This window comes from Vigna angularis, chromosome 4 (assembly GCF_016808095.1).
Source record: "Vigna angularis cultivar LongXiaoDou No.4 chromosome 4, ASM1680809v1, whole genome shotgun sequence".
NCBI classification, from domain to species: domain Eukaryota; kingdom Viridiplantae; phylum Streptophyta; class Magnoliopsida; order Fabales; family Fabaceae; genus Vigna; species Vigna angularis.
This window is the reverse complement of record NC_068973.1, coordinates 10,606,484-10,623,504: the sequence shown is the minus strand read 5'-3', so window position 1 is coordinate 10,623,504 and position 17,021 is coordinate 10,606,484. Positions and strand designations below refer to the sequence as shown.

Genomic DNA, 17,021 nt, shown 5'->3' with positions numbered 1-17,021 from the left:
CGGTTAAGTGTCAGAGAAAGCCTTTTCTTTCGTTTTTGGGTTGTGATAGACATATATTTTTATTTGTTTATGTATATATGTACATTTGATTTCTCTTAAAAAGATGTTAACTTTTATTTTGACAAGTTTAATCTATGAGGAACCTAAATGTTGAGAAGATTATTTAAGTACACAATTACCATATTGATTTTAAAAACGGAATCTCAAAACTTATTCCAATAAAAAACATTGCTAGAAACTAATATTCTTCAACAGCACATACTCCGCTAAACACTGTCCAAAGATTTAATTCTACTACGCATTTCCTTGACTGAAATCTCAATTTGAACATATAACAGATTCACAACTAATGTTTTAAATCTACACATGATTCAACAAGAAAAACAATCAGGATTACGAAGATACAATGCAAAACATAATAAACTCAACGAGTAGAACAACAATTAAAAACAAAAGGCCTAATTTTAAAGGACTGATTAAGGTGTTAATAGATAGAAACCCACGAGCCTGGGGTGTGTTAGCAAACCCGTTCAACAAGAGCAATTTGTGGCTCCCACGTTATGTGCCTAGGAAAGGGAATACTATGCCCTATTTTATTTTCAAAACGAGTTTCACCCCAGACTTCAGCAGCAAAAGTTAGACACCATTATGGCAATAAAAGGACAGCAAACATTAATGCATCGAAACCAATATCATTATTCTCAAGCACAGCAAACTCACTGTACGGCCAGAGAAAGCAATCACATTTTTTTGTCTAATGCACGATAAAGAACTGTCTTGAACATAATAGAATTCACATCTCACGTTAAACTTTGTTAATTCAAAGCAACTTAGTTGCGACTTGGGTCAGCAAAGAAGCTGTTGAGGGAGGGCATAATCTCTGGAGATCTGTTGCGCACATACTTCCTCAGGAAATGCTCGGTATACTTCTCTCCCTCAGCAAAGTTCTCCAACACTCCGGCCTTCCTTCCCTCCTTGTTCACCCTAAATACATGACAAGAACAAAACAACCATCCATTATTAATAAGTGAAACACTAATACCGATTAATTAAATTAACTAACAACAGAAACAACTCTTATGGTGATGAATGATTCAGTGCATGATAAAAATTAATCGAATTTTCTAATAGAGGCTGTTCATTCAAGCTTCCATTGGGATTGATTCCACTTATTTCAAAAATAATTAATATGCAGTTTGATCTTGAAAATGATAGCGTATTTATTCTGTCCCCAAAAGTGTCCATGTGTTACAACATGTGCAAAATTAAGTCCTAAAATCATATTTAGTCCTTTGACTCCTTTAATCACAAATATATAACCAACACGTGAATAAAGTGTAAGCAAAATTAACACATTTACAGAGCAATGTGCACATATTTACGCTTTTGAGAGCTAATCAGTCTCTGAGAAGGTTACAACAAGACTGAGTAATCCGGAACTAAATTGTATAAACCACCACTTACAAAGACAAAATATATATAGTGACACTTTCAAGGATCAAATTGCATATAACTATTTAAAACATAATTAAAAAAAGTACTTATTTCCCAAAACATTCTAAACTGATTGAATCGAATCAACAATCATCCTGATTCTTCAACTTGTTTTTGACAAGACTAGTCAAAGGAAGAATTTTTATCTATAATCATCACCTTCCCTCCTGTCCTGTTTTCTATCTTTCCCTCACCCTTTTATCTTTATGGAAAATGATATTTTGAAAACCCTTTAAAATATAAGCACATAAAATATTTTAAAAACTAAACAGTTCACAAACTATTCCAAATCACAAATAATTCAGACGATCCCATCCAAACTAGAAAAAACCCTAACTACATAACATTAAATTCAATAACTTCAAGGCCAATATGTAATCCCAGTCCATGATTTTGGTCATCCTAATGTTTTCTCCGATTTAAGTCTACGTATCCTAACAAGAACTTAATTTTATGTCAGGCCCAGGATTTAATCAGACCAAAACAAAACAAATAAAACATCTGCAAAATTGAGCATTGAACCAAAATTAAAAAAAAAATTACACTAAAAATAGAAGGACCAAATCGCATATCAGGACAAAAATTATAATTTATCCTAAATTGAAAGACCAAAACCTATAACTAAAAGAAAATAAATCAATTTAAAAACAGAAAGCAATTGAGATAGACCTGACTTCAGGGTTGATGCAGATATTACGAACCAGTTGAAACCCACAGATCCCAATAGCAGCACCAACAGCGGCAAACAACGGATACACCTGAAAACAAACATCAAATCGGTGAACCCGTAAAACTAAAATAGTGGAATAAAATCGCCTCAAGATGGATCAGAACGCACCTCGGGTCTGAGCCAGCGATTGGCCATGGATAGTTTAGGAGTTGAAACCTGAAAAGGGGAAGATAGAGAGGGAGAGAGAGAGAGGGCGCTGAGAGAGACAGAAAGAGGAGAGTGAAAGTGTGATAGAGAGACTTTATTATCAGGATTGGCGTGCTTAAAATATAGAGTAATTCAAAGGAGTGAAGCTTGCAACCCTAGTGGTGGTTTTATAAGTTACAGCCTGTAAGGGTAGAAAAGGAATTCCAGTTATGCGTGTGCACGCAACTCGATACTCTGCAATCTAACAGCCAGTTATGAGACGCCAGCTCAACATTGAGTTTCTTTTGAATATAAAAGTGAAATTTAAAACATGGAGTGATATGGTCGTGAGGAATATTAGGGGGTTGGATTTGCACTCACTGTGCTAGTTCGTTTTTAACACATTTGAAGAGATTTTTGCGAGAGAAAAGATATATATAGGATGGCTAGAATTCAAACCTTCATAAATAGAGAATCAGGTATATTTTCTTCACATGTAACAAAAATTATTAAATTATGATATTTGTGAAATGAGAATCGAATTTATGATAACAAAATCGATTACATGATACATAAATTGATTCCATAAATATGGAAGATGATTCTTTACTTTAAATGTGGGTGTGAGGTTATTATTACAATAAAAATAATATTAATATATTATAAAAATTAGTATTTAAATTTTTTATATCAAAAGTTGATTTATTTTGTAATACTCTCATTTTAAGATGTCACGAGTTATTAAAAATCGGTAAAATTCAAATTTATTATAGTGCGGAATCATATTTAAAATTTTTTTTATCCAATTACATTAATAAAATAATGTGTTATTTCGTATAACACATTATACGATTATTGTCGATAATTTCATTCACAAACACATAAACACAAACATATATGAGGTATGCTACCGATAAAACAATCATAACAACAAGATACATATATACTAATTATATTAACCATAATCAAACACAATATACATATCTTCTTATTTTACCAACCATAATCAAACACACAACAAGATACATACCTTCTGATAATGTCAACCATAATCAAACACCCCATATATGGTAGTAATAACAATAGGATTCTTAATCCTTTAACATAAACAATTCAATCATACTGAATTACTCGATCCTCGATATTTAAACTTCTATCATCAATTATTGATCTCTAACCCTTGATGTCAGCACTAACATTTCACACATACATGCTAACTACTTACTATAACCATTATAATAACACCACCAATAACATAACATAACTTAAAGCATCTCAAGTACCGTGATCATCATCATAGATACACATGACTATCCTAGTCATGAAAACCAAGAGCATCACCGTACATGATATCATAATGGAAAGAGTCTATCTCAATCATGTACCTTACCTCGTCGACTGTAGTCGCTCCTACAGTCCACTTGTAGCCTCCCGTACAGGACATTTGTAGGCTCCCCTAGAGATAATCTCCTTTCAATGCACACAAGACAAAAGGAAACAACAAGTAGACTTATCCTCCACTCTCATGCTCATCAATCACATACTCATGTACATTTTAACACTCACTCATGCTCCACACTCAACCACAAGTCAAACTGACCTTAAATATAACCACTAACCTTAATCTCTTATTATCATCATGTTTCACAGCTCCTTGGGCTTGATTCACGTTCATTCTTCATCAAATTCACCATTATTCACCAAAATGCATTGTGATAATTAATTATCACTTAAGATAATCAATTATCTTAGTAAAATTTCCCTGGAAACATCACGCAGGAAGGTATAATCGACTATCATCCTAGATAATTGATTATTCTCGAAACCACACTCAAAAAGCAACACGTAGATAATCGACTATAATTAATAATAATCGATTATTGCTGAATCGAAACACATCCTGGACATGATTCAAGCATTCAAACATACATACGTCAACCCTAGATCACGTGGAAACATAGTTAACACATCATACATGCATTCAAGCATCACATACTCATGTAAACATACTTAAACACATATAATAGATCACTTGAATCATTCAGATCCAATCATTGACATGTTATACCCCCAATAATAGGTTGCAAAAGAGTCTCCGATAAAAACACCAAATAGGATTTTCAATCAACCAAACTAATTAACTGTAATGCTTACAAATGAGAATCAACAAAAGCAACAAATAATAATAATCATATAACACATCAAACAAGGATTACTGATCAAGATAATCAAGAACACATATAACATACAATCATAAACAAACAAAGGTAAGGTTCCATATATCTTGGCCTATCATAAGGCTTTATCTACAACCCTAAAACATCACCAATCTTCCTTTACACTAAGAGTTTCCCATCATTATCTCTCTCTTCTTCTTCCAAAATGTCAATCTCCTCACTTCCTCTGTTTTCTCTCTTTGATTTAGAGTTTGTAGGTTTATAAACACCAAATCACCCCTTAGATAATTTCTACACCAATTAAATAAAGATAAAAGACTCTTTTGCCTCTAGGCAAAAATATAAAATTAAATAAATAACATAACAATTATGTGGTAACAAAATATACACTCAAGAACATTGATTTTCAAACAAAAACATAAAGTCTAAAAACTACTTTATTTTTAAAACTCTTATTTTTCTAGATCTTACAATTATTATTACTAATTTTTTTTTAAAAAATTATTGATTTAATCGTTTTCAATAAAAAAAATTTACTCGTTCAAATATTCCTTTTTAATGTTAAAAATAATTTGGTAATTTGTTTTACAATTTATTAATTATTATTATTACTTTTTTTCGTTTAAAAATTATTTCATATTATTGTTAAAGATAATTTGATAATTTTTTTACAATTTATTATAATTTTTTTTATCAATCATATTAATAAAATTACTTCCAAACTCTCACAAATTTTCCTTTTAAATCCATTTATTTTCATCTTCAAATTCTATACAAGATTTAAAACTTATTCAAACAAAACACCTTGTTGAAACATATTATAATTATTATATTTTAAATTAAATAAATTTTTCAAATTTTATTAATTATCATTTTCTAAATAAAAATTAATTAAATAGATCTAATAAAATGTTACTTTTATAATAGATTTAGTTGAATATTATTTTTCTAGATAGATATTTAAACTTTATAGAAAATACAGAAAAAATATTAAAAATTAAAAATTATCTTAAAAAGTTATTTAAAAAAAGTAACACAAATTTTATCTGCAAATCCATTTAAATAAAAAACACCCTTTATTATAAATATTATATTTTAAGGTTAAGTATTTTCTCAGTTTCTTTTAATAATCCTTTTCTCAAATAAAAATTAATTAAATAGATCTAGAGGAAAAATAAAAATTAAAAAATTAAAGTTATAAAAAATAATTTAAAATGATTAATTAAAATAGTTAGTATAAATTTTGAAAACTTTAAGAGAATGAATAAAATAAAAAAATATTTTTTTAATACAATTTGAATTTGCAGTTAAATGAGTCATTGTTGATTTTTTAAAAAGTAAAAATATTATAATAAAACATTTATATTTAATAATAACAACAACCATCACAATAATGTTCTAAAATTTTAAATTTATATTTAATTTTCTATTTAAATGTTTTAATAAATTATTATAATAATATTAAAGTTTACTCCAAATTATATTATAAAATTAGTATTACGAAATTAACATTTATTTATCATTAAATTATTTTTTTTTATATCAAAGCAATTAAAATTCAAAAATTTTCACAAATAATGTATTTCTTTTAAAAAAAACCTTCAATTAAAGATCAATAAAACACTATTTTCTTAAATGGACGAAATCCAATTCTTAATTAATATTAATTTCTAATATTACAATTTAATTTGGAGTTCGACTTTCTGAGATCGGATTGTGGAAATGATTTTTTTACGAGGAAGAAAAGTTAAAAAATTAAGCATTAGATATCAGAATAAGGGAAAAATAATTTAAAATAATTAATTAAAAATGTTGAGAAAAAGTTTTATTTTATTCTTTTTTAAATAATTAAAATTAAAATTTAATATATTTTTAATTAATCATTTTAAATTAATTTTTCATAATTTTTATTCTTTTTAGTTTTTCTTCTTTTTCAAAAAAAACAAAGAAAATCAAATAAGTCTATACAGATAAACAATATTTAACTAAATATATTTGAGAAAATAATATTATAACACTCAAATTTTAAAAGTTTAACCCATGAGACATTATAAAACTAATGAACAAAATTATTGTCTCAACTTTAAATTTAAATTATCAATAGAGTTATCAACTTAAATAACTATAATAATAAAATATATTTAGAAAAGCTACTAAACACACAAAGAAAAAGTTTATTGCATCATGGTCTCATTTTAGAAATGTTCTAACACTCACCTCTCGTTTGTAATCTAATAATGTAATTATTGCAAAAGAAAAATACGACACATGAAAACACTAAAAGAAAACAATATGGTAAACTAATGTACAAAAGGTTCTCTAAAATAATTAAACCATATTAAATCTAAGCTAAACATTTATAAAATACAATAGCGTACATCAACACACATAAACAATTGACAGTAGACTTAATTATCCGGTTACATGCCTTTGACATACATATTCAATTTAATATTTATAATTTAGAGAATCCTAAACACATGAGTTATCATCATACTACTCACGAAATTAATCTTTTAATGTCTATACCAAAAGTCTAGGAAAAGACCTCTTATCATTCTCTTCCTTACCTCATTCATCTCTATATAAGTTGAATAGTTTGTAAAATATTAGGATACACACTTTCAAAACTCCCATATATCAAAGCATACACTAAACAACCAATTTCTTCTTAGATTGGTTCCAATAATTCACAAATTATGTTAGAAGCCAATTGTTGTTTTTAACATTCCTATAATCACACACATTAAACACATCATAAGAAATATATGTAAATTTAATTAAAATTGTGATATTTTCGCTTAGTCGTAGGATCTACTTGTTTAACTAGTAGAGCTTGATAACATACTCATTCAACCACCAGATTTGCTTACTCAGCGAGTAGTGTTTGACAACACATTTGCTCAACATCAGATCGGCTGACTCAGTGAATAATGTCTGACTGCACACTTGCCTAGCCACCAGATATGCTATCTCAACAAGTAGTGTATGACAACGCACTCGCTCAATGACCAAATAACTCACTCAACGAGAAGAATACTGGAACCTATACAAATCTAAATTCTTCCAAAAGTCGCCTAACGAGAATATTCTCACCCAACGATTATCAAGTCAATGAACTTTTTTATTTTGGCCTTGCGAAACAAGAATTTTCTTGCTAATGACCAATTTGGTAGCTCTCTAACTTTGTCTTCGCCTAGTAAATATATGCTCGCCCGACGAGTTTACATAATTCTACATAACAAAATTATGCAAATTTATGTCATTTCAATTCTGCAAATTAGTCTAAAACTAACCACAAATGTCAAATCAACCAACCATCAGATTATCCACAATTTAATGACTCAAATAACCTTAGATACAACATCAAACATATAGTATCTCAACATCTTAACATACAATCACTAAAGACGATTCAAAACCCCTAACTCAACTCCACCGATCAAATTTCATCAGACAACTCCATACAATCATACAATGAGTAATTATAATTTGCCTATTAGTTAAAATCAAAGTAATTAAATTCTCTTACCTAATAGATGATCAAATTGCTCTAGAAAGCTTAAGGTAGATCCAAACGCACAAGAAATCTTATATGTTCCTACAAAAACAAAAACATGACCATGAATTTTATTTTTGTTGAGACAAAATTGTCTAAGAGAAGCTAGACTCTCTAACAAACCATGTTTTGAAATTTATCAAATAATACTCAACGAAATATTTTTTGTAGAAAAAAACATTTAAACAATTGGATATGATAAAAGGCAAATGCTTAACAAATAAAATCATCCATCTTAATCACTAGGACAAAATATACCTAATGAATATTAGAGTAATTATGACTAAATAGATAACGTGTGACGCAAATGCATACGCTAAACGCTTATGTAATTATATTCAAGCTACTAACATCATCAAGCGTATGACAAAGTAAATCATGGGTAATAACTAAAAAAAAGCTTTAGACGTTCTCGAAAAATATATAGAACATGGCGTGTTGGGATAAACGATAGACATTCCACTAAGCAATTTGCTAGCTCAAACCTGCGTCAAACAATATAAAACTCCTAATATAGTATCTATACTTTATAGCGTTTGAACTAAATAACATATGTATGATTTAAATATTAAAGAATCTAAGCACTAATCTTGTTCAAACACAAACACATGTTTACACAAGCAGTCTTATAAGACAAGCGTCTAAAGAATATATCATCTACATCATAAAAGTCAACTTAATGAGAAACGATTAATTGAATGATTTTGACATATGCAAATATGTTTTAAACACGTAATGTGTCGTACGATCATCAACGAATAAAACATTTAATGATGTATGAAAAAGTGTTTTTATGCTTGCATACTTTGCTTTCTTTATCTATGCATGAAATGACAATGCTTAGCTTAATTTAGAAGCTCTACACAAAATTCAAAAAGATGTTGAGAGATAAGAAGACTCTCTAAGAATATTTTATCAAAGTTTCTTGTCCAGGAAGATCCTACAATCCATCTATAAGAAGAAGTTCTGCTACCCTACGATGTAGACCTTAGTCTGACCAAGCTACTGGAAAATTCTATGAAGCCTATCTTGATATCTACTCAGTATCCAACAATCATCTCTCGAAGTAGCATTTACAAAGAATATCAACCAAAGAAGAAAGTTGTTGTTGAAGAAGATACAAAAGGAAGTGAGAAATGAAAAAGAGAAAAAGAATGTATGCTCAAGAAATATCATTAAACATCAATTGTACTCTATTCCAATTCTCGTATCGTCTGATGATCTTCAACACAAAGAAAAATGATAAAAGCAAGCTCAAGCAAAGGAAAATATAAAGAAAAAGCTATCATCATGTCTCGTTTTCTACAAAATCTTCAAGCTTATAATGTTTGATACCTCCAGAATGAAAAGGAATAGTAGAAGCAAAAGAGAAAAAAAGAAAAGAGAGAAAGAACTTCATGAGCTCACATCATCTAATGCTCTTCAACTTAAAGAAGAAACCTCATGAGTTCACAAATTGATTCGTATCTTTGTAATCCTCTCCATGAGAGTTTATTCAATTTGTATTTATAAACAAACACCAAGTGTGTTTATATTAAAACACTTATTTTTGTACTAGTCAAGATAAATTAGGGAACCATAAGTGGTTGACAATACTTAGGAACCATGAGTGGTCATAATACTCAACAACTAGGAGTGGGTAAACTCATACTAGTTATGTTAACGAGAAGAACCAAAATTGTTGTAAGAATACTCAGACTAGTCATGTTGACTAAGGGAACTAGGAGTGGTGTAAGAATAATCAGAATAGTCATGATTGACTAGGTGAACCAATAGTGGGTAAACTCAGACTAGTCGTGTTGACTATGAGAACTAAAAGTGGTTTATAATACTCAGACTAGTCAAGATTGATTAAGGAACTAGGAGTGATAGTAATACTAGTAACCAGGAGTGAGTTAAACTCATTGTAATCTTGAGAAGATTAATGAAACCCCTTAAGAGTTCTTAAGAGATAATTGGACGTAACTCAAAGTGAACCAATATAAAAATTGTGTTTTATTATTTTATTTTCTTAAAAGCTTTATTAAGTTTTATACGACATCGTATAAAGAATATATTTATTTGGTGATTCATTAACGAATTCATGATATATATTCACTCTCCATTAATGATTTTAATGCCTTTAAAAAAAATTAAATTTATCAAGATTAACGAAAATTAAAAGTTTATTAAAAAAAACTATGTTGAGAAAACTTTGACAAAAATAAGTACTATTATAATATTTAAGTTTTATTTTTTAAATTTAAGTGTTTATATATAATTTTAAAACTACTAATTTAATGTACATTTTAGTGTTGTAAAAATCGATTCGGTTATTAGGTCAATAGACACATTTGGTCCATTAAATGGCTAGTGTTTAAGTCAACCAATTTACATTACGAAAACATAATATATTATATTTGTAACATAATTTGATAAATCTAATTAAATTAAAATATTTTATATAATAAAATAGTAACATATAATAAAATAATAAATAAAATTCAAAACAAGATGATTTCGTAGTTAAAATTTTAAATCATTGTCCTTATAGTAGAATTAATATTTACAATAAAACTCTTTAAAAATAGAAAAATTAAATAACATAATTTTTTAACATTAAAATAAATTAGAAAAATAAAAAATTTAAAAATTCAATCCAATGAGTTTTATATTAATACGACTGCATCAATTTGGGTTTGATTATGAACTTCCTATTATTGAAATTTTACAGCTTTCATATTATTATGTTTAATATTATTAGATAAATTAATTAATATTTAACAGTAATGATTAAGTTAAATAAAAACAGGTGTCCTCCTAACTGGTAGGTCATCAAACCTTAAGATTCTCCTTTTTCAGGCGATCTTCCTTGTGTGAGTAGGAAGTGCGGATCCTTCATAGTTCCTCACACTTCGCAGAAAACCCAAACCCCAAAATGCAATCTCTGTCGTTCAGACTCACCAAGAGGCTCTACAATTCCAAGCCTCTCTTCAGAATCTCTTCCAACTTCGTTGCTCACGCATCCTCCGCCACCTCCACTCCCCCCCCTCCGCCGCCACCGTCTCCTCCGATCCCCGCCGCTTCCACTCTACGTAACCTCCTCACTGCTCCGTGGTTCGCAACTCAGTCCCGCGGAATCTCTTTATCCGGATCTGATGTAAGTTCCTCGGTTTTCTCACACCGTTGATTATTATACGCAACGTTGCGATCCTTTCTCATATATTATTTTTCGTCGTCGTTTCGTTGCGATGTAAGCTTCGGTGATGGTTTTAGGGCTCCTCGTAACTTTCTTACTTGTGCTGCAGGTTAGAGTCGGGAATCTCGACGGAAACCGAGGTTATATATTTTTTCGCGTTTTGCTTTGGTGATTCGATTTCATGTGTGGTTTTAGTTTCTAACGAATTCTCCTTTTGCATTTTCACTGCGGTGGACGTGAATATTTTGCATCCAGGATGCGCTCACGAGGTAACTAAGAAATGCTTTGGGAATTGGTATTGAAGTGATTCATTGATGTTTGTTGTCTAAAATAGCGTTTGATTAAGTGAATAATTTTAGGTTCTCAAACACCATCGCCCCGGTGAAGGAAGTATTAATATATTTTTTTCTCTAGCATTCTTATATAGCTTATTGAATACTGACCTTAAGTGACATTTTATTCAATTTTGTTAATACTGCTTTGGAATTTTTCTGTCTGATTAATTGTTGATGTGTGCTGTGGTTTACTTGTGTTGTTTGCACATATGTATATATTCAACTAACTTAAATAAGGGAAAGGGAATTTAGAATATTGTCAATTGAATGAACTTATAGAGGCTTTCTTGTGAAGGAGAGGTCTCTATTGGCCATTATGTGTGGAGAAAACATTCTCGGGACTTTTTCACACCTTTAAGACACAACTTGACTTATTAATGCCAACTACTTGTCTCCAGTATTCACAATAGGGTGCGCTTGATATTGTACTACACCTTTTCCATCTCTTGTAGGGAAAAAAATTAAATTTTTTTTTTCGATTGGTTCACTTATCATTTGTAAGAAAGATGGAATAGGAAGTGAATTAAAAGAAGTAAGTTCTAATGCTCTGTAATATTTTAAAGATAATATCAGTTTTCTTTTATATTCTGAAATTCTCTCATGTATTTGTTGTTATGTATACTTGGAGACTAACAAGTTATTTGTCATGATAAAACATATTACATATTATGCTCAACCAGAGGGACATTTTTATTTATTTATTTACGTATATACTAGCTCAACTAAATTATCAAATTCAACTCATGAATTGCCGAGTTATTGTTTGAGTCATGAATCATACTTTTGTACCATGTTGTAAGATTCAGTTATGGTGAAAATTTTCTTCAAATATTTCATATACATCATGTATAGTGTTTATTATAAGCAATTTAAAACTAGAAATAAATAAAACAACTTAAGCAGAAGTCATACAAAACCCAGTTATTAGTTATATCAATGTTTGAGAAGTTTTCATTGAAGAAGAATGGAGGCAAAACAATTAATAGCTAAATATAGTACATGCATTAAGTGGTTGAGTGACAAACAAAGGTGAGATTATCAAACATAAGTTCAAGAGTATTCTTTCAAATTCCTTTTTCGTTTTAGAATTTAAGAGATCATGACTTCTTGAAATTTTTTCTTCATGGGAATTGGTGAAAAAGTAAAAACATATCATTGAAGAATGTTGGTTATATGAATTACATGTATTCATTCATGTGTGTAATATACAAAGTTTTTCACTGAGTCAAATAGGAACTAATGAATTTTCATGACACTTACTATGTTCAGTTTCTCAAAGGGTCATACTGTGTGATTTGATCAAGTAAAATTTCATCACTAGTATTGGAAGCTGAATGGAATGAATTCTATTTGATGCTGATAATGCTAAATGCTAAAGTCTAGTTCATTTATTTGACCAATGACTCCCAGGTTCAGTTTCGCTCTGAAGCTGGTTATGCCACAGTTGCTACTAGAGAGGATGATATCAAAAGGTTAGTTGGTGCATTTGATGGTACAATTGCTCATACTTTCAATCTCATAAGCAACAACCCCTATTACATCGATGAGCTCGAATATTATATTAAGCCTTTCCACTATTTTTTGGGTGCCATGTATATCTAGAAATTTTAAGTTCAATTTTACATCTAATAGATTTTGGCATTTATTTTACATAGAAAAGTATTCAATGGGAAGGGGAAAATACAAAAGTGGATAAGGAATTCCAAAGAAACCTAAAAGCTCTAGGAAAACAAATGGTAACAGTTCCTAGGAAACCACAAATCAAATATGGCCCTGGGAGGAAACACAAAATTAAACCAGTGTAAATGCTGCAGTATTCTCCTAGGAAACTCCCTTTACAGAACACCTGCAACAAAAGGGATAAACTAATTCTAAAATAGCTCATTACAATACTCCCTTTTCTTTGAACAAAGAAGATAACTTCAAAGCTTGAGCCAGTAATTAAGCCTGCCATTTCCATTGCATTTATGCTCTCAATTTTCTTTTGCCAATATTGTTTGCTGGTAAAATTGATTATGATTACAATCCTCTTAATCATAATCATTGTATTGATTCTCGATATTTTTATACCTATAATTTTGGATTTTTGATTGCATGTCAAACCATTCATTACATTTATTATATTACCAAGAAATATTGTTAGACGGGAAGGGGAAAAATGCAAAACGAGCATTAGATATCCTCCAAATAAACAAAAAGGTCTTGGGAAACAAAAGACTAAAATTCCTAAGAAATTACTAGACAAACGCAAACCTAGTAGAAAAGACAAATGTCCCAAAGGCCATAAGTCTACTAGGAAACTCCCTCCACAAAATATCCGCAACAAAATTGATAATTTATTACTTATTGGGAAGTGAGTTTAATCTTAACTCATCCTCATAAAACAGGTTTGTAAGGTGAGGTTTGCACCTCACTTATATATTATAAATTAACTTTATTCTTAGTCGATATGAAATCTCCAACATATCTCCTCATGCCAAGGAATGAACATTTCAAGCATGAGATTAGACATTTATGAGTGGTCTAATAAGAGTCTGATAATGGTGGCATAAGAGTCTCAAAGAACATGACTAAGATAGACTTTGAATGACTGATATTATATTAGGAAGTGAGCTTAAGCTTAACTCATTATCACAAAATTGGCTTGTAAGGTAAGGTTTGTATTCCGGTTATATGTTATAAATTGGTTTTAATCCTAGGAAATGTGGTATCTCCAACAATACTAAAACTCAAAACAAAAGCCCCTGTGCTGTAAACAAATATAACGACTTTATCCTACATATTAATTAAGTTTTCCCTGTTGGATCAAAAAGTGATTGTAGATACACAATTCACATGCAATGCATACTATTAGCAATTGCTTACCATCCGATTTGATGCTCTTTTCTTTGGCCAAAAGGTTTTCTTTGTTGAACGTATAGTCTAGGCATAATTCCCCTTTTAGTGCCAACATTATAGAATGACCTATAACGACTTTATCTTACATATTAATTAAGTTTTCCCTGTTGGATCAAAAAGTGTTTGTTGATACGCAATTCACTTGCAATGCATACTATTAGCAATTGGTTACCATCCGATTGGATGCTCTTTTCTTTGGCCAAAAGGTTTTCTTTGTTGAACGTATAGTCTAGGCAAAATTCCCTTTAGTGCCAACATTATAGAATGACCTATAACGACTTTATCCTACATATTAATTAAGTTTTCCCTGTTGGATCAAAAAGTGATTGTAGATACGCAATTCACTTGCGATGCATACTATTAGCAATTGCTTACCATCCGATTTGATGCCCTTTTCTTTGGCCAAAAGGTTTTCTTTGTTGAACGTATAGTCTAGGCAGAATTCCCTTTTTGGTGCTAACATTAGAAAATGGCCTTTTAGAAGATTAGCATTGTTGTCTATGGGATATTGACTGCCTAAACTTCAAAATATTGCCAACTTCAACAATTTGTTATTTAAATGGCTTCTTACTGAGAGTCTAACTTGAATTAACTTGATTTAAGATGCGGAACTTAAATTTGTTTATGTATTTATGAATTTTAGAACAACAAACCCAAAGATGCTCACCACTGAACATGAATGTAATCCATTAAGATTATTTAAGTGTGGAAACATGCATTTAAGAATGGAACAAGAACAGATAAACTGTAAAGAGAAGATATAAATAAAACAGTAAAGAGAAGATATAATTAGAATCCTTAGGAGTTTGTCACTGACTACGAGATTAACCCATAGGATTATTCAAGTTCAGGAAGGGTATCATCACTTTGATTTTCAGCATTGTCCACGGAACTAGGCAATCTTAGAATTACCAATGTTAATCATATCTCTTTTTTCTGACGCACATTTGGATCATATGTTTGTTTGCTACTCCCATTCCTTGAGAAGGTTTATTTTATTTTATTTTATTTTAAATTCATGGTTTTCAAGATTGGGGATAGGTATATAATAAATATAGGAATGCTCTATAATAGTTGCGCTTATCTATTCCTTATTGTTGGTTTAGCCTATTCATGGTTTAAAGGGCATTACATTGACATGGATGCTTGAGTCATCCTTTGATAATGAGTGATACTTGAAAACACTTGTAACTTCCATGAATTTCCCGTTTTTATCTAAGGTGGTATTTTGTATAGATGGTTTAGTTGATTCCCATTTCCCTCTCTCTATTGGTTGGCATGTATAGCAAGGAACGAAAGAGTGGATTAGGGAAAGAAGCGAAGACAAAGAGGGAGCAGCTCCTTAAAGCTACTGCAGTTGCCTCTCTTCTTTTATTATACCCAAACACCTATTCATTGCTCCTGGCAAATTTCTTTGTGTTCTGGCACTTAAAAGCTGGGATAGAAGAGATTTTGGCAGATTATGTTCACCATGCAATGACCAGAGAATTTATAACGATTTCTCTCAGGTTGTTCTTGATAATCGCAATGAAGGATGTTTTATTAAAATTTATATTTGTATAATCAGATAGTGGATGGGTTGTGTTGACATTAATTTCCAATAAGAGCTCATCGAGGGGCAAACTTGTCCAAACCATAATTTGTAGTTTTTAGTTGTTTTTCAAACTTAGAGGCGACGAGACAACACGATAACTTCGTGATTTATCATGTTAATGGATGAATTTTAGCGTGTCTTGCATATAGTTTCTGCTATCAATCATCTTTATGCTAACTAGTATTATACAACAATTGTAGTGTTGGATAATAAATGTGTTTTGTTCTTGTTACATGTTTTTGGAAAGGCAAAAAATGGTATACATATTTATATTATAACATGTCTGACAGATTGTTCTTTTGTGTTTAACGTTTTCTAATCTTTAGACAATCTAGTATGCATTTTATACTGTAGATTTATACTTACGGTTAGATATAAGATTTGATGAATTTCAACAATGCATGTATGATATTTTTTGAATCATATTCTTCGTTCTATAAATTTCCGTGTTGGTTTTATTAAATAATTTTGTTCAATATTTAGTTTTTAGCATTTTATTGTCTCAATACTTTGTTTCTTTTAGAATTTCCAACTACACCCTTGCAATTGATGAATTAATTAAGATTGTTTCATTGTCGAGCTAGATAATCAATAATATTTATTTTTAGAAGTTGTTACATGTTATAGTAGAACATTACTACTACTTTGAATGGAATTTTTCATTGAAAATGAAAACTCTCATCCAAGGATTAAGGAAGTCTAGTTCGGTCGGTTGAATAGAATGGATAAGTTTAATAAACTTTTGTATGTTCAATTTTTATGATTAAAAAAAGGACTACTAATAAAGAGAATTCTTGGATATTTGTATATATACATATGAGCATTTTAATCTAAATTTATATAAATTAATATTTCTTAGTCTATATATAGATAAATTTGTTATATAATCTAAGATTGTAAATGAAGTGCTAGTTTTCTTTTATGTTTCTC

The 17,021-nt window shown here is 30.0% G+C and overlaps 2 protein-coding genes across 2 annotated transcripts; one reads left to right on the top strand and one right to left on the bottom strand.

Annotated features, from left to right (window-relative positions):
• Nucleotides 1-672: 672 nt before the first annotated feature.
• On the bottom strand, nt 673-2,511 carry LOC108330630 (uncharacterized). Its single transcript, XM_017565121.2, has 3 exons — nt 2,333-2,511; nt 2,164-2,252; nt 673-984 (listed from the first exon to the last, which is right to left on the bottom strand). Exons 1-3 carry the CDS (start codon nt 2,357-2,359, stop codon nt 831-833), a joined length of 270 nt encoding a protein of 89 aa, XP_017420610.1. The 5' UTR covers nt 2,360-2,511; the 3' UTR covers nt 673-830.
• An 8,379-nt stretch (nt 2,512-10,890) lies between these two features.
• LOC108332060 (succinate dehydrogenase subunit 4, mitochondrial) lies at nt 10,891-16,235 on the top strand. Its single transcript, XM_052876292.1, has 5 exons — nt 10,891-11,225; nt 11,374-11,404; nt 11,520-11,533; nt 13,010-13,071; nt 15,784-16,235. The coding sequence occupies exons 1-5, from the start codon at nt 11,004-11,006 to the stop codon at nt 16,058-16,060; spliced, it is 606 nt and encodes a 201-aa protein (XP_052732252.1). The 5' UTR covers nt 10,891-11,003; the 3' UTR covers nt 16,061-16,235.
• Nucleotides 16,236-17,021: the final 786 nt, after the last annotated feature.

Excerpts from the sequence above, each read along its gene's own strand:
- LOC108330630 (XM_017565121.2), bottom strand. The coding sequence starts at position 2,359 with ATGGCCAATCGCTGGCTCAGACCCGAG. Across the intron at positions 2,253-2,332 it reads ATCGCTGGCTCAGACCCGAG|GTGTATCCGTTGTTTGCCGC; the intron begins GTGCGTTCTGAT and ends GTTTGTTTTCAG. Across the intron at positions 985-2,163 it reads TGCATCAACCCTGAAGTCAG|GGTGAACAAGGAGGGAAGGA; the intron begins GTCTATCTCAAT and ends TCATGTATTTAG.
- LOC108332060 (XM_052876292.1), top strand. The coding sequence starts at position 11,004 with ATGCAATCTCTGTCGTTCAGACTCACCAAGAGGCTCTACAATTCCAAG. Across the intron at positions 11,226-11,373 it reads TCTCTTTATCCGGATCTGAT|GTTAGAGTCGGGAATCTCGA; the intron begins GTAAGTTCCTCG and ends CTTGTGCTGCAG. Across the intron at positions 13,072-15,783 it reads AGAGAGGATGATATCAAAAG|CAAGGAACGAAAGAGTGGAT; the intron begins GTTAGTTGGTGC and ends TGGCATGTATAG.